Source organism: Marmota flaviventris, chromosome 12 (genome assembly GCF_047511675.1).
Source record: "Marmota flaviventris isolate mMarFla1 chromosome 12, mMarFla1.hap1, whole genome shotgun sequence".
NCBI lineage: Eukaryota > Metazoa > Chordata > Mammalia > Rodentia > Sciuridae > Marmota > Marmota flaviventris.
The window spans coordinates 52946532-52969224 of NC_092509.1; the positions used below are offsets into that span (position 1 = coordinate 52946532).

At 35.1% G+C, this 22693-nt stretch overlaps 1 protein-coding gene across 10 annotated transcripts in view; it reads left to right on the forward strand.

Moving 5' to 3' along the window:
• The window catches only part of Sdccag8 (SHH signaling and ciliogenesis regulator SDCCAG8), a 232075-nt gene that overhangs the window by 125149 nt on the left and 84233 nt on the right, over nt 1-22693 (forward strand). For all 10 annotated transcript variants that reach the window (XM_071599982.1, XM_027928673.2, XM_071599985.1 and 7 more), the window contains 2 exons: nt 14278-14405; nt 16551-16659. In XM_071599982.1, coding sequence (XP_071456083.1) covers nt 14278-14405; nt 16551-16659 — 237 coding nt within the window. The remainder of the gene's footprint in view (nt 1-14277; nt 14406-16550; nt 16660-22693) is intronic.

The following is a 22693-nucleotide window of genomic DNA, read 5'->3' on the forward strand; positions in this document are numbered from 1 at the left end:
CACAGGAAGAACAGGGAGGTAGGTAACATTCCATTTAGAGTTACTCTGTACTCTAAAATGAGGCTGTAAGGTGGTGAAGCATTTTTGACCATTGCTTAAAGAGCAGCTGATAGTTCCCAGAGTCACCTTACAATAAATTCTTCCATATTTGTCCCGACTAAGCTTTTATGTGTTAATAGTGTTTGAAAATAAATTTGACATTTAAATAATTAGAGGCCAGTCTTTTAACTGAATTTAGACACTTTAAAAAATATGATTATTTGAATAAGATTTAATGGAATAAGATTTTAGTATGGATACTTGTATATATAAACCCTTTTAGACAATCTTCTGCCAGGAATTATTGGCACCAATTTAAAGTATGGGCCCCTAAATCAGACTTTGTAATAGATTTTACTTTCCTTCAACCCTCAGCATTCCAATCTTCCTCCCTTCTGTGGATCCTTTCCCATACTTTGAAGCAATGGAGCAACTCATGGGCAGTGAGCTCTACAAGTTGAGAAGTTTAGCGCTCTAATGTGTTAATTTTTCTGCAAATACACTTGGAGGTGCCTATAATTTATAATCATTTCAAGCAGCTTCCACCAGTGAATTCTATAAATAACCATCTTATAATGATAACGATGACTGGAATTGGGATTCTTACTTACTGTCTGTGGTCCTGGCTTTTCTACTCCCCTCCTTTTTGGATTCTCTAATTATATTTCTTCTGACAAGTAAACTTCAGCAATTTTTATAGGAGTTTGAAACCATCCACTGGCTTATTTGTATTCCTCCAGGTGCAGATATGTTTAGCAAGAAGTGAAAACTACAAAGGTAACCCATTAACTCAACAGGTGTTTGGGATAGTTTACTAAACTGGCTGCAGGTTGATTGACCAATATTGACTACTCGGTCCTATAGATGAAGTTTGAAAGGGTTAGTTTCTTACTAAAAACAAATAATGAATTATAGGAGGATGATTACTAGAGGAGAAGGAAAGAAATTCCTAGGGAATCTGTTATTTTCCAGTTAAAAATTATAGACTATCAAATGGTAAACGTTTTCTAACTATGTTTATATTCACTTATTAGTAATCTATAATCCACGAACACAATTGAATATTTTTTCTATAATTTACCAGCTTGGCTCTATGGAACAACTTTTTCCATGGTTTATAATTTCATTTTAAATATGAATATGTATATTGAGAGTTGTTCCAAACCAGATCTGATGGGGGGGACTAGCATTTACTTTGGGTGTATGTGTGCGCGCGCGTGCGCATGTGTGTGTGTGTGTATGTGTGAAAGAGAAAGAGAGAGAGAGAGATAACCCAGGGCCTCACACATCCTAGGTTAAACACTCTGCCACTGAAGCTACACCCCCAGCCTTATCATTTACTTTTGTATAATATGTAACTACTTCAGCTTTATCTATTCTCAGTATTCTATCAGAATTATTTTCCTTTGTTTCTCCTTTCAAATAATGATGATTGGCTGGCTTAAATGAGAAACTTATCAAGGTTTAAAAATGTCATTTTACTAGTTTTTGCTTTTCATAATAATTATGAGCTTTGATTTCTTTGTGAAGCATTTAATTTAGCAGTTTTTGGCAATATAGCTATTTGTATTTGTGGAACATCAGGATTAAAAATGATGCTTTACTATACAGAGATAGGCAAAGGAGTTCTGCTTAAATTAGAGCTAAGAGAAATATAATGGAACCCACAAAATACAATCCACATATGGAATTTAAATTTTCAAATGGCCATATTTTCAAAAGTAAAAGGAAGCAGATATAATTAACTTTAATAAGGTATTTAACCCAATATGTAGAAAATAGTACTATTTCATCATGTAATCAATGTACCAGCTTATTAGAGATATTTTTTTACTCTTTTTTTTCCCCATAAGTTTTCACACTTGAGAATGCATTTCACATTTATAGCACATATCAATTCAATTCAATCTAGCCAATTTCAAATGCTCAATAACCACATGTGGCCAGTGGCTGATGTACTAGCTAGCCATCACAACCACAGACTTGTTACTCAGTTTTCCCACCATACCCAGTGTAGATGTGGTCAAATTCTCATGAACCTAAACCCTGGTTTTACAACAATGGGAGTAATTTAATAAAACAAGAGAAGCATGTCAGCTCTTTCTTTAATGTTGGAGGCAATAGCCAGAACTCACTTTGGTTAGTCCTTTTCAGATAAACCCACCACTTTGAGGAGGAAAAAGCGGAGGTTAGAGGAAGGTGTCACTTACCAGCCATTACTTGAAGAGCAGATGAACAAGAAACTGTAATGGCATGATATTATAACAAGTCTGATATCTTACCATCATATCCTTGACATGTTAAGAATTGTTGAAAATAAAATTGACAAATAAATAGTTAGATGTCAGTCCATCAGTTGAATTTAGACACCTTTCAAATGGTGATCTAGGCTAGACAATACTGGTTACTTTATGTGGAACATTTCAAATAATTCTGATAATATTTAATGAATGAGAAAACTTTTGTATAATATGAGATTGAGATAAAGTTCTGCTTTGATATCACATAGTTGCTACATGGTGGAGTCAGAGCTGAAGCCTGGGTTTGTGTGTGTACAAAGCCCAAACTCACATCCACTGTGCAATACCATCTACCCCCTGTAGCTTTTACCAGTAAACAAGGAAAATTTTTATTTTTTCCTCAAGGCTGTTCATCTTTGTGATTATGATATTGTTTCTCTTTGAATAGTCATCTTCTGGGAAATATTAATGATAAATTTAATAAGGTACCAACTACTATTTTTGAACTTACTATGTGCCATTGTTATACTAAGAATATTTGTATACAGTATCCTCATAGTCATTTTTCTTTCAAGAACACTGGGTCATGGGGTATTTGACTCATTTAAGGCACACAGCTAGTGCTTGGAGGAATTGGGGCTTCCATCCCAAGCTGGTGCCCCAATTCCAGTGCCTGTTCTCAAAATTTCTTCCTCTTTGTGTCAAAATAAGTGACCCAGTCCTACTGACAGTGGTGGGATAAAGGGAGAATGGTTGAAAGTATGCCATCATTTTTGGAGGTATTTTAGGATTCCAGTTTATATTCCTTTTCTAAGGGCATGATTTCCTCAGGTACCTTGAGAATGAGTTTGAAGATAGATTTAGAAGAAGGAAGAAGCAGGCCATAAGGAAATGAAAGGGCATCTCTGCAGCTGTAGGAATGATAAGGACAAAGACTGAGAAATGGCTAGACAAAGAGAAAAATCCAGCAAATTCATGTCACTGAAGCAAAGGAAACAGGTAGAATATATTAAGAATATAAATAAGAATTATTACAAGCAAGTATTCCAAAGCCAAATAGAAATAATGTTAAATCATAAAAAACTAAAGGGCAAAATGTTTTGATAAAGACCAACCAACTACCATAGCAGAATAATAGCTTTCTTACTTAAAGAGTAAGAATACGGAATGAGGAATCTGAAAACTTGGGCTCAGCTCAGTTTTCTGATCTGTAAACATAGTATTTTCCAGTTCCAGAGTTGTGTGCAGAAATGGAGAGGTTACAGAGATGTCAACCAAGCTTTAAAAATGAGCTACTGTTATAATAGATAAACTGTGGAACCAACCTAGATGCCCTTCAATAGATGAATGGATAAAGAAACTGTGGTCTATATACACAATGGAATATTATTCAGCATTAAAAGAGAATAAAATTATGGCATTTGCAGGTAAATAGGTGGAATTGGAGAATATCAGGCTAAGTGAAGTAAGCCAATCCCAAAAAACCAAAGGCCAAATGTTCTCTCTGATAAATGGATGCTGATCCATAATGGGGGAGTGGGGGATGGGAAAAATGGAGGAACTATGATTGGGCAAAGGGGAGGGAAGCGGAGGAAGGAGGCTTGGGGCCAGGAAAGATGGTGGAATGAGATGGACATCATTACCCTGGGTGCATTTATGACTGCACATATGGTGCAACGCTACATCGTATACAACCAAAGATATGAAAAGTTGTGCTGCAATTGTGTACAATGAATCAAAATGGATTCTGCTGTCATATATACCTAATAATTAGAATGAATAAAGAAAGAATGAAAAAATGAGCTACTGTTATTATTACCAATCAATAGAAAACACACCACTAATTCCTGTATGCAAAGAAGTTGAAAGTTTCATTTCAGAAATAATGAAAATTCTACTGCTTTATTACAACAGTCTTCACAGAAACTTAGACGGGTTATTTATTTATTTATTTACTTATTTATTTAGTTTTTAAGAGGGAGAGAGAGAGAATTTTTTTAATTTTATTTTTTATTTTTTTTAGTTTTTGGCGGACACGACATCTTTGTATGTGGTGCTGAGGATGGAACCTGGGCCGCACGCATGCCAGGCGAGTGCGCTACCACTTGGGCCACATCCCCAGCCCCTAGATGGGTATTTTAGCCATTTGAGACATAGCTATAAATTGAGATACAAATTTTAAAAAACTCTTTTAAGAAACAAATGACTATCACTAAGCCCATCAGATTTTTGATGTTAAAAAAACAAAACATGGTCTGGGGATGTGGCTCAAGCGGTAGTGCGCTCGCCTGGCATGCGCGGGGTGCTGGGTTTGATCCTCAGCACCACATAAAAATAAAAAATAAAGATGTTGTGTCCACCGAAAACTAAAAAATAAATATTAAAAAAATCTCTCTCTGGGCTGGGGATGTGGCTCAAGTGGTAGCGCACTTGCCTGGCATGTGTGCGGCCCGGGTTCGATCCTCAGCACCACATACAAACAAAGATGTTGTCTCTGCCGAAAACTAAAATGTAAATAAAATATTAAAAAAAAAAAAATCTCTCTCTAAAAAAAAATTACTTTTTGATGTTTAAAAAAACTGATGATAAATTATAGCAAAACAACCAACAGAAATTATAAGCAGATCATTATTCAGCTGTGTGTTTTGGTTCCTTAAGAAAAGCAGCTGAGACCTTTCTTGTAACAAATGTTTTCAGGTACTTTCTAGTTCTAGTTACTGTGTTAGGCACTTAAAGACACAATGAACTAAGAACTAAGAACACTAAGAACTTGCTAGCAGAGGAAATATCAGCAGGAAGAGTGCCTACCTTATTTTAAATTACAAGCCTTCAGTATCAACAAGAGTTTGGTATATTTGGTGTAGTTTTCTTAAGAAAACAAAGACACGGTTAATATATTTTAGATATATTTCTACTGCAAATGGTCAGCATTCTATGGGTCCATACTTGAAAAATTCTCTCATTTAGAACACCTCACTCACAACATTCTAAATAAATAAAGCATTACTCTATCATACTTGACAAATAAGATTATAAAAATATACATGATAATCATCATTCCCATAGTATATTTCTCAACAAATTTGATATCCACAAAGGAGCCAACCTGTTCAGAGCCTATAAATCAGATCCTATAGTAAAAGGTCCTATAAATTAATTTCTAAATCTTTGTAATAATAGAATGGAAGCTCTTCAGTCATCTGTACAATTATAATGTATTGACAGGTAATATAAATGCCACTATAATGTATAATGAATCTACTAATATCTGATTTGACTGATAGCAGAAGATCTAATTTGATGTTGTCATTATTATGACTAGGAATATGTAGATAAGCTGATATTTTTCAGAAAAGAAAGGCAAGAATGGATCAAAGTCATTCATTTACACAAATCAGAAATGGAAAATTTCAATTTTTGGCAGTATGAAGATGCAAAGGCAAAGTCATGATCTAATTTATTTTGTGTAATAGCATATTTGTTCTTATTGTTTAGTCTGTAGAATTGGGCACATGGTACTGTAAAATATAGGAGTGCTTTACTAGCTCACAGGAATTTTGCCTCCTATAATCATTTAATGATTTCCTCAGGCACCTCTGAGCTATTGAAAAGAATTTAAGGCTGAAAATTAGTGAAATGTGTGTTTTATGGCTGTTCAGTCTCAGTGTCTACCTATGGTATCTACCATATCTAAAGAAACCATTATAGAAATTGCTCTTACTATTGCTGTAGTAATAAGTGCTTTCCCTGCTTCTAATGTTGTCCCTTCCCCATCTGTTCCCCACACTGCCGCCAGAGTGATCTTTCTCAAGCACGGGTGTGATCACAACATTCCCCTGCTTAAAACCTTACATTGGCTCCCTATTTCCCTCAGGATAAGGGCCTTAAAAATAGATTCAAGTTCTGGCTCCTGCCTCCATCTCCAGTCTCATTTTTCTTCAATAATCTCCCCTCCACCAACTGCTCACTGCTGCCCTACAACATATATACTCCAGCCTCCAATCATGGCAGAACTGTTGCAGTTTTCCAAAGGCACCTAGCTGTCTCCTTTCTCTGGGTCTTTGCACATGCTGTCCACTTCACTTGTCACAATTTTTTTTTTGCATCATTGTTGGGCAGATTACTTCTCATATTTTAAGCCTTGAAGTTTTTAAGCTCCCCAACGGCCTCTCTCACTATTCCCAGCTACTTCTTTAATCCTTTGCTACTTACCTGTATGACAGCAGGAATTTGGCCCTGTTTTAATATTTATCATACTATTGTAGCTGTCCTTTTTTGGAAAACTCATTCATTGTATTCACTAGGTCATAAACCTTTTGGGGGTATGCCCTGTATCTTGCATTCGTATACACCCCCTTACTTTTGTGTTTGGTACAAAGTAGTTGCTTAAGTATTTGTTGAATGAATGAGCATCACACTGTTTGATTAAACAGACCCCTCATGTGATGCTGTGCCATGAAATGGAAAGAACACTGGACTGGGAGTGAGAAGACAGGTTCTGGTTCCAACTCTGACACTTGCTAGCTATGTGGCTTTGAGCAAATCTCTTAATTCCTTGAGCTTAAAGTGTTTTTTCTGTCAAACAAGGATATCTGCTCCATCTTCCTGCCTCCAAGAACTGTTAGGAAGAAAAGAGGTCAATGCATTTTAATGTGCCTTATAAAGCAGAAACCATAGACATGTGAGGAAGAGGCAATAGTAAGAGTCCATGGTTTTGTTTTAAGACCAGGATGTAACACAGTGGTAGAGTACTTGCCTAGCAAAGGGTTCAATTTCTAGTATCAGAAGCAATAAAATAAATAAATAAATAAAAGTGTAAGTAAATGTGAGTTGAGCAAGAATAATAGAAGTGGGCAAAACCCAGTCAAGCATCTCTTCCTTTGCCTTGAAGGTAAGTTTTCCAGTTATTTTAGACATACATAAGAACTTTTGGAGAGAAAATTATTTTTAGGGATGTTTCTGTGAAATATTTTTCCTTTTTATATATTCCTTTGAAAGCAGTTGACCTCTTTTCAGTTTTTGCTTTCTTTCTTAGAAGACTCATGTTCTGATCTGATAACTCATATTTCCACATTGCATTTAAAGTTCTGACATAGTTTGCATTGAAGGAAATAGAAGCAGTTTATTCTAGAAAATATGAACAATGCCATTACATTTTGCCAACTCAAGGAGGTAGGGATTACAGAACCTAAGTGCCCTGTAGTTTTATCCATTATATATATTTTTTGACCATACAACTATATAACAGGCTCTTGGGATACATTAGTAAGCAGAAGAAAGGTCCCAATTCTCCATGTGTTTACATTCCATGTAGATGCTCATATTTTTCCTAGGAGTCTATGACCACCTTGAGGCAGATGTGTTTTTGGTAGTTTTCAATGTTTTTTACAAAGGTCAATATCTTTCTTTGAGGAGGATGCAACTAGTTGATGGTGTCTTTGTAGAAAGAAGTGATCGAATTGCACATGGGACAAATGGGAAGGAAAAAACAGGAAACTAGCTTGGGATTTGCCTTTCACCATGGATAATATATGTATTAAATGACACACATATGGATAATTGAAATAAGAGTCTTGTTATTTTTTTTTTACTTTCTCTCATTTCTCTGCTTTTCTGATAAATAAGAGATTGAAGCACAGTAATTCACTCTGAGTTTTAGGGTCATATACACCCTGTAGTAACTTGGGAACTGAAGACAAATTTTATTATTTCTCTAGGCCTTCATTTTCTCACATGTAAAGTGAAAATAATAAGGGAACCTACCTTGTAGGGTTGGTAAAGGGTTTAAATAAAAGAATACATGAAAAGAACTTATAGTAAATATTAATAATAGTTTACTAAAATAATTAATTCTTTAAGAGGATTTTGTTTTTCTTTGCTTGAATGAAGAAGCCCAGTATTAAGGGAATAAAGTTACTTGTCTATGGTCACATAGATAATAAGGAGGTAGATTCCTTTCTCTGACCCTCTAGCTCTGTGAGCTTTCTCCAATTCTCCATTGTCTCTCAAGACATAATTTTTCTAGAACACAAAAAGAACCAACTGTAAATGTTATATATGCATTTTTAAAAAGAATGAAGAAAAACAAAACAAAATTGTAAGCAAATATTTAATTCTAGTTACTAGTAGAATGGCCTTCCATAGATTAGCAATTTTGAAAATACTTTCTGGGTATTCTGAATTTGAATAAATGAATGAATATGTTGAAAATAATAGGAGTCAAATTTCTCACTATTGAGGAGGAGGAAAATTACAATTATGAAAATAAAGGAAACTAGGTTCTTAAAGGAAACTAGGTTCTGTCTATGATGTATCATAGTTGGACATTTCAGGAGGAATGTATATATATACATATATTCAAATTTGTATACTTATATTTATACACTTATATGTATATTCTTAGCCTAATATTATCTAGTATAAGGTAACCTAGAAGCATCATGGTGGCAATGAGCACCACCTAGTGATGGATCTTGGTTTCTAAATATCATTCTCTACAAAAATGTGCAAAAAGAGATTCTTGAACAAATGCTGCATCTTGGAATCAGGAACAGTACAACATCTTGTTGGGATGAAAATCCACAAAGTGCACAAGAATAATTGAGATATATCACATCAGAACCAGCTTGAAGTGTACCCCACTGCCCAAATCCAGGATAAGTTGAATTTACAAATAAATAATGACTGTAATGAATTATAACACACTAAATGAAAGAAGAACCCATAACTCTATGGCAATATCAGTAAATTAATAAATTAAAGGAAAGCTTTTCCTTACAGGTTGATATTAACTAATATAAATAGAAAAAAAGAGTAGAAAGTCATTGGATGTAAAACTAGTAGGTGAGAGTTTGATGAGGAATGATATTTGCATAGTCTCAGCATCCTCCAACAAAGTACTTACTAATTATAAAAGAGAAAGCAATAACTTTACAGCGGAGAAGTCTGCTAATATTTGGGACTAGCTCATGAAAGCTGATTGTGAGGATGTCTTCCCAATTTGTTGTTCACTTTGGTAGTTTAAAACAGGCTATGGTGGGAAATCTCTATGCTGAAACCAGATGAATCAACAAATGAGGGATTTCTCTGCCCACTCCTGAAACTAGTTGTTATATACTTTTCAGCATACTGATGCGGTAAAACTAACCATTGTTGGGATAAGTAGACAGCTGGGAGATCCTTCCTGTTGTTTCTCTATTCCTTCAAGAATGATTTTTAGCTCATAAGCATGTTATAAATCTTCTCCAGATTTCTTTGGTATTTTGTTTTGTTTTATTTTTTAATGTGTGTGGTGCTGGGGATCAAACATAGGGCCTCACATGTGTTAGGCAAACACTATGTCACTGAGCTACACCCTTAGCCTCCTCTCACAAGTTTTGTCATGCAGATAGGCTACTATCACAAAGTACTCTTGTAACCCAAAGGGTTGTATGTCTTATACTAGTACTTCAGACTTAAGTAAAATGGTTAATAGAGAGACATAGCATATAGGAGGGGTGTCTTTGTCACTGCCACTATGAGGTCTTGGTTCTCAGACTTGATGCAGTCATTGTTCCTGACCTCGGCTTACTATTGAATTTTAAAATCATTAGAAACTCTTGGTCCCTCAATCTAATTGTAAAATTCAAACTGCATTTAAAAAAAAAACTCTAAAAAGTCATTTTTGCTCTTTGATGTGTGTATTTTTAAATGGCAAGTTTTAAAATAATAAATTATATGGAAAATGGGATGATAAATATCATTGCAGCCATTTTTAGAAAATACAGTCACTCAAGACTATAAATAGAAAAAAAGACTAAGTAATTGTATATTTAGTATATGTTTGAGGCCTACCCAGTGCTGATTCGCTCCTTTTAATTCTGTGCTTCTACCAAGACAACATTGTCATGGCCAGTACATGCATGGACTACAGGTAATATGAATAACTTGAAGAATAAAGATAGATGTTTCTATGCTAGAACATTTGCTCCTTTTAAAAATCAGCTTTATGGAGGTAAATTTAAATACATTAGAAGTCACAAATTTTAAGTGTGCAGTTACATGTGTTTTGACAAGTGATACAGTCATGGAACTATCAGAATGATACAGAACATATCTATTAATTCAAAAAGTGTCCTTGTGTCCCTCCCCTTCCTCCAGGACCTGGCAACACTGATCTTCTTTCTGTCACTCCAGTACTTTTCTAAAGTGTTTATGCAAATTAAATCATAAAATATGATTTGGGTCCTTGGGGCCTGGCTCCTTTAAGCATACTGCTTTTGAGGCTCATTTCAGTATTGTATGTAAGAGCAACTTGTTCCTTTTATTGCTGGTATTCCTAGCATGCTCTTGTAAGTCTGTACCACAGTCTGCTTATCCATTTAGCAAGTGATAGACATTTAGATTGTTTCTACTTTTCAGACATTATGAAAAAATCCTTCAGCCCATTGTAATAAATACCAAGAAAGTCTTCTTTACTGCCATCACTTTTGTTTTGATTGGTAAAATATGGCTAACCACAAGTTTGGTTAAAAGATGTTATCAGCAATACATGGTGGTGCACACCTGTAATCCCAGCTACCGAGGAGGCTGAGGCAGGACAATCCCAATTTTGAGGCCAGCCTAGGCAATTTAGCAAGGCTCTGGCTCAAAATCAAAAATAAAAAGGGTTGAGGATGTCCCTCAGTAGTAGAGTAACCCTGGGTTCTTTCCCCAGTACCACAAAAATAAATCATCAATGTTTTGAGTCAGAACTGACAGAAAACCAGTTGGGTGTAACTGGCTTAGCTATCCTTCCCAAGGCTCCCATGCCCAGTTAGAATTGATCTCTCAGTCTTCTATCCTTTGATAGTTTTTTTCCTCTTGTACTACTTTTCTTGGTAAACATTTTACCATCTGCTATTTAATCTCTCTTTCTTTCTCTCTCTGTGTGTGTGTGTGTGTGTGTGTGTGTGTAAAAATCTCCATTTTGAACTCCCTACTAGGGACAAGAACTAGGTCTTATTTATCTTTATTTGACTCAATGTCCTGCAGAGTGTGTTTCACATAATAGTCATGATAAGTATTTAATGGATTGATTTGAATTCTTCTGTAGTCCTTTCCTCGGATACCTAAGTGATTTATATTAATTCTTTTAATCCATTGTTGCATTATCTCTAGAGTATTATAAAATAAGTTTCCCTGAATAAAAATATTTTTAATTCTACCTTTGCATTTACTGTGTAAACTCTGAGTGCATTTTAAATTCTTTGTGGTCCTCACGGTGGTAGTTGTTTTTGAGCTATAAAGTGAGAGGATTTGATGAAACAAATTTGAAATTCCTTTCATTTCTAATGTTCAGAGGTTTCATTTAAAGCTTACCAAGCCAGAAAGAACCTGCAAAGAGAGGGAGCAATATAGGAGGGAAGGGTAGGTGGATGGAGGTAGGATATTAGAAATATATCATGGTTGTATCTTATAATAAATAACATGCGTAGTATATCAAGTAGTGTGAAAATTGGGGAAGGATTCAAGAAACACAAGGTGTAACAACATTTGTTGGTAGAGGGGTCTTTTACATTGTTTTATTTTATAAAGAGAACTACAGTTGTGACAGTTCTTTTTTTTAGTGATTAGGCAGCTTCTCATTCTAAAACTTGATGGTTAGATTTCGCAATCCCTGTATGTTGAGGAACTGTAAGTCCCAGTTTGCAATGGGTATTCTCAGATATGACTATTAAGTTGATATTCTAATTAATAATATTCCTTTTCACTCTTAAATGCATATTGATTTTGGACAGTACGTTTTATGGTCACCCAGTTATTAGGGAACTAAGATCCTCAGGTCTCCCTACCTGTAGCCCCTGCTCTAGCTGGAGGTCTGACTTGAACATGATCCAAGAGACCATAGTACCTTTTAAACTGATTCCTTTAGCAGGACCATCTCTACTTGGCAAAGCCATTCTCATCTAATCATTCTTTTCTAACATCTCTGAAAAATGTTCGCCTCCTCATCTGAGACTTAGATTCTCCAGTTTCATTTAAAGACTGCATTCTTCTTCTATCCCCATGTCAAGGGTGTAAAAACATTCAATTTTTAAACATTCACTGCCCACTTCCTATGTGACAAACACTGAGCTGGACTCAGGGTAGAGCATGACAAAAGGAGACAGACATGTAAACCAGTAATTAAAACGTGAAGGGTGCCAGGTGTATACAACATATATTGAGGTCATAAGGGAAGAATAGTTTACTTAGGAGAGAAAGATGGGGAAGAGGAGGGAAGAATTTTGAACTAGGCCCTAAAGGAATAGTATGAATGATACAGGGGAATTGGATGGGTGGGCCGGGGGCAATCCAGGAAGAGAAAGAAACATTTGCAATGATCCATAGCCAGAAAATGCGTGGTGTGATGGGAAAGGCAAAAAGTAGCCTCGTCTGACTATCCATTTGTTGCAATATACTACTTTGGAACTGAGTGTGAGACAAGACCTTGGACCACATCCAGGGGGGTGTTGTTGTTAGAAGTACCAGACGGGACCTTATTTCACATTTAGCATGGACCCCTGATGATTCCATTTGAGTGAGGTGTGGGTGTATTTTCATTCTGGAATTTTACACTACAACATTACCACATGCATTGACCAACTTCAATACAGGCTTTCCTTATGTTGCTTTATAATTAGAAGCCAGTGAATTGAAGTTCCACAGCGGTACATAGACTGGTAGTGATAGCTTTATGGAATTGTTTATTTTTAGTTTGGCAAAGGCTAGTCAGTAAATATCTCAATTAGTAAACTAAAGCAGCATGGATGAGAAATGCCCACAAGGAGATCAGAAGATAGAAATAACTAAGTCACTTAATTGAAGGAAACCCTCATAACACTCATATTTAGAGTTTGAAGAACCAATGTAGTGTGTGTGTGTGTGTGTGTGTGTGTGTGTGGACACACATGCATGGTACATATGCACAGTGTCTTCATCTGCAATGTTGCAGTAATAAGGTTCTTTGCATTGCTTAGGTTCTAATCGTTCAAGAAGTTTCTTTATTTAAGAGCCAGTGTAATTGGATGTTGACCTAGTAGGATAGGTCAATATCCTATCACAGTGGGATGGGATATTATCTTTGACTATAGAAGCTTTTCATCCTGTAGTTTCTTTCAGTGTGACCCAAAATAAATTTTATTATGAAGTGCTGAGGAAAGTTATTCATTTTCAATTCATATTTATATTCACATTATACGGCCTGATGTGTGAAAATATTTAATGAAAACATTTATGCAGTGCTATAGAATCATTTACTGGCCTCTAGATAGTCTCCTGTATTATATTTGAGATTCCATTTTAAGTTTTGGAGGAAAACCAGAAGGGGCCTACAAAGCTTAATTTTAAGAATTAAGATTTTGATTGTCAAGCATGGTGGCATTCGCCCCTAATCCCAGTAATTTGGGAGGCTAAGGCAGGAGGATTACAAGTCCAAGGCCAGCCTGGGCAACTTGGTGAGAGACTCTGTCTCAAAATAAATAAAAAATACTGGAATGTACATCATTGGTAAAGCACCCCTGGATTCAATCCACAGTGATACAATAAAAAAGAAAAAAAGAAAAACAAATTTTTAAGTTTTTCTCAAACTAAAAATTAAGTTATTACTGTTGCTAGAATTCCAAGATCTTCAGGAAATACTGACCATTCAGAGGATGAAAGATTAATTGACAGTGCAAGTGAGAATGTTACAAAAGGGGCGGGGGGGGAAGGTATGTGTACTTTAAAGTTACAGTTATACAATATCTTTATTCATTTATCATTTTATTTTAATTTTTAGAACTGTGTCCTTTTGTGCAGATGGAGTTATGGTGTGTATTCATATTGTATGATAGGTCCTTTTGAATTGCCCCCCTTCTGGAGTGGGGGTTCTGTGGAAAGATTGTTGTCCTCTTATGCTTCACAATTTACTACCTATGGGCTCTCTATGGTCCATAGGGGAGTGGAGGTCTGTTGATCTGCAAATTACATTTCTGTATGTCTCCTTTCTGTTTTGCAGACTGGAAAAAGATAGCATTCAGCAGAGCTTCAGCAACGAAGCAAAGGCCCAAGCCCTTCAGGCCCAGCAAAGAGAGCAGGAGCTGACACAGAAGATACAGCAAATGGAGACCCAGCATGACAAAACTGGTAGGTGGTAAGGAAAGATTAGAGCCTGGGCACTCGCTCACAAGCCAGGCCCACGCCTTACTGTGAAATGACATCAGGAACACCTGTAACCTTTGGCTGGCCGAAGGGAGCAGATGCTAACTACACCGGAGATTCCGAATTACATATTAGTTAGCGTTTAAAAGAGAAAATGGAAAGTATTGCCCACTGTCTGTTGATTTCAGAGTGCTGCTCTCACATCTGTTGCACCATCTGGATTATGAGTTTATTTACCTGTGTTCAAGAAACGTAAAGCTGAGAGAGACCACAACAAAGTAGAAAAACAAAGGGCTTGTTTTTGGCTGGGTTTTCAGGCACACATGTTATATAAAGAAAATAGCATCAGAAGCTCTGCGGGAAATGCTCTGAGCTTACAGTTAGAGTCTCCTGAATAGCATTGAACAGTTCCCACAGTACACACATTATAGCTACTCTAAAAGCCTAATGAGTTTGCTTCAGCATCCAAACTGGAGAAAAGCTTTAGCCATTAATCGGTTCTTAATTCACTGTCGCAGCTGGATGTAATTCAGTGGCTCCAAATTGATATGTTCCTTTATTTAATCTTTGCAGCTTCGAACATTTTTAGCATTTGTATGATTTCCCCACCTCCCCCAATCCAATCTAGAGTGATGTTTAATCCTTTGCATTCTTCAAGTTCTCACAACTGCTGTTAAAATTCACTAATACAAGGCATTGACCACAGCTGGCAGCTTGGCTAAAAATTGCCATCTTTCATCACATTGGCACTATTCTGCAAACTGAGTTGGCCAGTAACTCTTTACCTTTAATTTGAAAGTAAAATGCACTTTGAAAATAGGCAGTTTGATTTGTTCAGTTGGAGCATTATGTAGTTCCTTTCACTTTTGAGTTGTGTGTTCACAGACAGTGTTAGTCAAAACAAGACAGTGTCAGTCATTATAATTCCACACCACATACTCCACGCTGATTGTACTATTAAAACAAAAGTTTAATTGATCCTGTCTCTTCCAGAAAAATGTTGCTTAATTTTAGTGCCTTGATTTATTTTGCTTTGTGTGCTATATGCTTTTTGCCAATCATTAGCTAAAATTAAAAAGGAATAAAGGATCTATCACAACTTACACTTAGAGGTAATTTTCACAGGATTTAATGTATATTGTATTTGATGACACGGTACTAAATTATTTCCTGTCTCATAGGTGGAAAACCACTATCATGAAATTTATTAACTTCATTAACTTTATTAAACTTATTAACTTATTAAATTTATTTACTTGTAAAGAGGTAAATGTCATATTGACTCACAAAATTCCCTTCAGCACTTTTTCAGTAGAGATTTTCTTTTCACCACATTTGGCCAGAAAAAATGAAAATTCACCAGATTCATGTAAATCATGTCACTAAAAACACAGAGGAAATTATAGGATAATTTATTGTTGGCCCCTACTGCTAGCAGGCTCCTAATGATTAAAGAGTCTTGGGCAGAAATTGAGCATTAGATAAGAGTTTTTAAGCTGTTAAAACCATCTTTAAAACACTTCCATTTATTTTGCACACTCAATTTCTTTGACCAAATCTTCATGGAAGCACATACTGTTGACAATAAAATCAACATTCTAAGGAAAATCACATAGTTTACCTTCATAATTAGGAGAAGTATATCCAAGATTCAAGGGGGAGGGTGTGAGTAGTAAACTATGTGCATAAATGCGAAACATAAAGCACGAGTTTCAGTGTAAAAGAGAATTCCTCGATTTTAGTTTTGAATTATCTGGTTGTGAGAATTTTGACACTGTTTGTGGTAGCATTGTCAAAATAAAAATATAATATCTTGCATATTACAAAGATATAAGCATCTATGACTCCACTTGAGGTATTTGACAATTTATGAACATGCTGAAATGTTACTCTAAGCTGATATGATCAAAAATGTTACTGGTGTATAATTTTATTATGAAAATAAATGTCTCACAAGATTTAGTGTCTTACCAGTTGACAGGTCCTTTAATTTAGGACATTGAAAGTATTCTAGTGACTTCTAGGAAATATGTAGTGAGCTAACGCACTTTACCACTCTACATATGGAAAGCCCTGCAGAGCTACAACTATAAACATCTTATGTTGTTGGGGATTTATTGTTATTTCTAGAAAATGAACAGTATTCATTGCTGACCTCCCAGAATACATTTTTGACAAAGTTAAAGGAAGAATGCTGTACATTAGCCAAGAAACTGGAACAAATCTCTCAAAAAAGCAGGTAGGTAATGTTGTATAATATTTTCAGAGCACTGTTTGTTTGATTACTGTAATTTTTCTTAAAAAAACAGCATTTTTACTATTATAATCTAATATTAAAATTAGTTATCTGTTGATAAGTTTTCTGTGAAAATATTTTTGTATATTTTTTCTTAATTGTTCATATAAATACTTTAATGTTTTCCATTATTTTGTATACATATTATTATCTGACTTTTTTAAAGTTTAGTATGAAATTTCAGAAAACAAAGCTTAAGATAGTAATTATTCTAATAAAGAATGCAGATAAATCAAGCAGTTTAAAAATCTTATGTTGATACAGCTAACAAATTTTAATCTATTCTATAATTTTGCACAAACACACACAAAAAACCTATCTTTAGGTCAAATAATTAGGGAAATTGAAAAGACAAAGGTGCTTCATGTACATTATTTAATTCTCACAACAGCTTGAGATAGGAATTATTATCTTTTTTTATAGATAAGGAGACCAAAACTGTGTAACTGGTAAATGGGAGAGATAAAGTTCTAACCTAGATCTTTCTGGTTCTAAAGTCTATATTACAATAATTATAATATTTTACATCTAGTACTTAAGAAACCTCAGATTCAGTGGATGTGGTGGTTCTTTCTACCTACTCCAGAGGCTAAGACAAGAGAGTTACTTGAGCCCAGGAATTTGAGACCAGCCTGGGCAACATAGCAAGGCCCTATCTCTTAGGAAAAAAAAGAAAAGAAAGGGGCTGGAGCTGGGGCTCAGTGATAGAGTGCCCCGCCTGGCATGTGTGAGGCACTGGGTTTGGTCCTCAGCACTACATAAAAATAAAATAAATGTATTGTGTCCACATAAAACTAAAAAAGTATATATATATTTAAAAAAGAAAAAGAAAGAAAATTCAGACCACAGTGGTGATGGGGAAGATTAGAAGGAAAAGATGACCTTTAAATTTTCATGGATAATTGCTACCCTTCCAGCCAAGGTTAACCTGTGCTCTGTGCCTGTTGGCCCTATTTTTCCTCCTCTAGATTAATTTACCCTCTACAAGTCTAGTGAATTTAAACCTTGGCTCTTCTCCACTCCTTTCTTCTTTCAGCTCCTGACCTAAAGTGTTTTCCTCTGTATCTGACACATAGGTGGCACCCAAAACATATGAATGAATGAATGAAACAAACAAATAGGTGGGTTTTTACCCCCCATACCCTGATACGATTTCTGATATCTACCTATTCTTTTGTGGATGGCAAGCAGGGTGCAAAAAAGAACAATTTGGAATTCAGAAAGAACTAGATTTGAGTCTTAGTTTGTCACTTAGCTGTGCAACCTTGAATATGTTGCCAAATCTCCCCAAAGCTCAGTTTCTCCGTCTGTAAAAACATTTCCAAAATCATGCTGCAGGATTGTTGTGGGAATTCAGACAATATATATAGAAAAGCAAACATACTTGCATATACTGTCATCCCTCAGTATCCAAGGGGGATTGATTCCAGGACCCCTTTAGATACCAATATCTGCAGATGCTCAAGTCCCTTATATAAAAAGGCATAGTATTTGTATACAACCCACATAGCATTCTCCCATATACATACATACACACACACACACACATGCAAATCACACTGTTAACATGCATCACACACACACACACACACACATACACACTCGTGTTTTTTCATTGTTGGGGATCAAACCCAGAGCCTCACACATGGAAGGCAAATACTCATCTCTGAGGTATTGCAAATATTATAGAGCTGATTCAAAATATAAAAGAGAGAGATGTGGCCCTCTTCAGTATGCTTTGATTCATCTGTATAATACTTGCAATACCTAATACATAATATATAAATGTAATGCTATGTAAATAATTATTACACTGTATTGTCTAGAAAATAATGACAAAGAAATTGTGTCTTTAGGACAGACCCAACATTCTTGTCTGTGGTTGGTTGAATTTGTGGATGCAGAACCTGCAGATAAGGAAGGCTTGGCATGTGGCAATACACACTAGCTGCTATTGTGTCACTGGTGGCATTGTTTTAAGGGTCTTGACTGGTAAATCGGGTAACATTTCACTAGCTCTTACCCTTGCCAGGGAAGTTCTGAGTACCTTTTCTGACAGATATAATGCCAGAATCATAGTGAAACCCTTTTTAAGAGCCAAGCAGCATTAGTAAAAAGTGGATCTGGTTGTGTTAGAGGTCAAGCTTTCGCACCTGGTTTGGTAATATTGTTGGATTAAAATAGTCACCTGTTTGTAACTTTACAAGTTAATTCAAAAATAAGGCCTGAAAGTTAGTAAAAACTTGGTGAATTGCTATGTAGTATTTTTAAAATTTTAAGTGCTCACAAAATTTACAAAAAGTGCATTTTGTGTGTTTCACAAGAAAGTAGTAAGTAGGATAAATTGTGATTTTTGGTTTGTCTGTTTGTTTGTTTGTTTGCTCTTAAGTTTCTCCTGGATTCCTACTATGACATTTTCAAGAATTCATTCTTGCCAAATTTAACATTCCATTTTGATGTTACCTTCTGCTTTAAAACCATCTACAGAACTTGAAGGCTCAGAGTATTTCTTTTTAAATAAAAATTATAAATGTAATAAGAACTGAAGAAGCGCTTGATGAGTATGCTTTGCACACCCTGTTCCAAACTTTGATAAATAATTTCCCTATACTTTGAGATGAGAAAAAGCCTGGAGTTTCTAAAGTTTGGTCATTGTGGAGTCTGAGTCTCCACAATAAATATCTAATCCATATGGTAATTTTGATCCCAATTTTCCTCAGAGTAAACTTTTTCCTGAAAGTAAGTGTATTTATTTTGTATCGATCAGTAATTTAAAACACATATTTTTAACTCTCCTTTCCTTACAGCAATATTTTTGAGTTTTATGTTATTCAAAATGCCATAAACAAATGGATTCCTATCATTTAAATAAGCTTTTTTACTCACAAATCTCATCTTTTAACAAGAGCTCGTGCAAAATCACTAGAAAAGCTGAAAGCCTGGGCTCCTTGTGCCCATAAACTCGTACTCTCTGCTTAGCCTCATGCTGGGCTGCTCTGTGAAAATGTTTTGAAATGGTATCTTCGTGTGTGTCTGTTGTCTGTGGTTTCTCCCCCAAGTAGACAATAAGTCGCATTATAACAGTGAGGATTACTTCTGTTCTCTGGAAGCCTCCATAGCGATTTGCACACACGGTACTTTCCGCACTGTGTGTATTCCACACTGTGCACGTAGTGGTGTCTGCAAGCCCAGGGTTTGTGAATGGCACATCCCATTTTAAAACTAAAAATGAAATGCTGATTCTGTAAATTTTTTATAGCTTGTTTTTGACCATCAGGCAAGAGGATTAATTCCATTTTGCTTTTAATTGGCACCAGGCAGACATTCTCGCTGATTTTAGTTGAAGCTCACATAAACTTTAGTTACCCCTTCCGTCTGTATTCCCCAGTACTCCGAGAGCTTCTTACAGTTATGGGGTTGTTTTTGAAGGAGGTAAAGGGAGATATTTAAATATCTTGGTAAAACTGTGATCTTTCTTTATCAAGTGAAGGAAGTGTTCCTTCTCCCCAGGCGCTTAGATGAATAAGCAGTAAAATGTTAACAGTGCGATTTGCATTGCGGATTAAAACCTGGCCAGGGAAGAGCTCAGAAAGGTGGACGCTGGCTGGGAGTGAGTCTCTGCCAGCCTTGAAGTGCATATGATATATGCTGGAGGTCAGCTGTGTGCTAGGGCTCAGCCTTTCTCCCCTTGAATGCTGAAAAGGACTGAAGAGGGCACAGAACCAGCATCTACGCGGTTTTGCCTCTCTTCTTTCTTTTCTGTCATTGTCACTTTCTGGGTTGCTAAGCTTGTGGATTGATGTCTAACACTGCCCATTGTGTATTTGTGATTTGCGTTTTGTAATTAAGAGGAACAATGGGAGTCCATGGGGTCTCGTTATATATAATGGTTGGTTTAATTTGTTTCACTTCTATCTTGTTAATTGTAAATTGATCATTAAGATTTGAATTCTAATCTGTCACCAGGGTTGTGAGTATTGAGGCTAGAGCAATGATCCTGGTTTTAATCACTGATGATGAGAAACAAATTTTATAATTTTGGTACATATTGCAGTTCATATATTTTAACACTATATTTTATGATGTTATAAATATTGTTAAATGACTTTTAGTGTAGTTTTACTGTGTGGACTATAATGTATAAATTATATTACTGTTTTGGCAACAGTAGGTATCCAACTGTGTGAGTTTAATTGAAGTAAAGAACACACACCCGGTTGAACTGTTTTTTTCCTCTTGCGTGTTTAGATGATGTTAGGTTGGGATACCACAAAAATTATGTTCTGCAGGAGGAGACTGATAGTGGCCTTCTGCTGATTATTATCAAAAGTCAAACCAGAATCTGAAAATAAAAAATGAAGATGTCATATTTTCCTTTTAAAAGCAATTATCCTTGTATTCTAAATTATAGTAGTAAAATATCTTATATTTCATGCAAATGCACTTACATAATATAAATGGTATGTAAAAATGCAAGGCAAAGTTTATGCTTCCATAAAGCCAAAAATTACCTAAATTTTCTATGAAAATGAACTGGAGTCAATTATCCTTTTATATGAGAGTAGGATAATCACACCACAAATGTCTCTCTAAATTAAAATAGAAACTTGTATGTTTACTCTTTGAACTCTGCAGTTTAGTAGTTATATGGCAATATCATGAGCTCTACATAGGTAAAGGATATGCACATACACATATACCAAATTTTTATTGAACAATGGAAATTGCTATGCAAATTACCATTGTAAGTAAAGAAAAAATATAAGAAATATTCAAAGCAGAAAAAAATTGTCATAACAAAGCATGTTATGGAAATATGTGCTTTACAAATAATATTTTTATTTTTGTAATTATGTAACACACCTTCAGTGTAGGAAATTTGGAAAATACAAAGAAGAATTAAGGAAAAAGAATTCCTGAGCCATTAGCAGCCAGAAATAACTATTATATGCTTTATATCCTTTTGACATATTTCCATTTAATCATTTTCCATGTGTATGTAAATGTGTTATGTGCATACACATTTATATTGTGATTGAGATTATGCTACATGTACATTTTGCATCTGCTTTTCACTTAATATCTCATTAATGAACATTTTTCTACATCAGTAAATACTCTGGAAACAAAACTTTAATTGAATCATTTGTATGCATAATAATTCATTAGACATTTAAGATGTTTCCAATTTTTAGCTATTCTGAATAATAATGTGACAATAACTTTGTACATAAATCTGAATTTTTGATGATTCCCTCAGTAGAGATGCTTAAAAGGGATTACTAGTCCAAAGACTATGAATCCTTTCAGTGTGTGTTACTTTGCTTAAATATTACACTAAATTCTCCTCAGCATATATATAACCCATCTGAGTATGTGACATTAAAAAATGAGAGATGAAAAAAAAAAAAAAAGAGTGAGAGGCAATATAGCACAGTGGGTAGAACTACCTACCCCTTTAGAGTTGGATAGACTATTATTTGTATGTGAGTCTGGCTATTTGCCATTTGGGTAACCTTAGGCAAATCATTAAATTTCGTATATACCACATGGAGAAAAGGAAATGAACAATTACCTTATAGATTAATTGAGATCACTAAAGTAAAGAATGAATTTCACTATCTGGTATAGTCATATAATAAATTTTTTATAGTAGTATCTGCTTTTATTATGAATTTCTTTGAATAAAAATAAAAGTGAATATTTTATAAATATTTGTTAACTATTTATGTTTTTTCTTCTGTAAATATTTTTCATATTCCTTGTACTTTCCTGAATTGTAATTTTGTTGGAGTGAGGTTAGCACCTTATTTAAGTACTATAATCAATCTATTGATAGATTTCCAAATATTATTGATAAGTTTCCAGATATTGGGTTGTAGAGCAAGACTTTTTTCTAGGAATAATGCTACAATAAATATTCTCACACCAACATACATTTTTCAAATATATGATTTTTATTTGTAAAAACTTTATA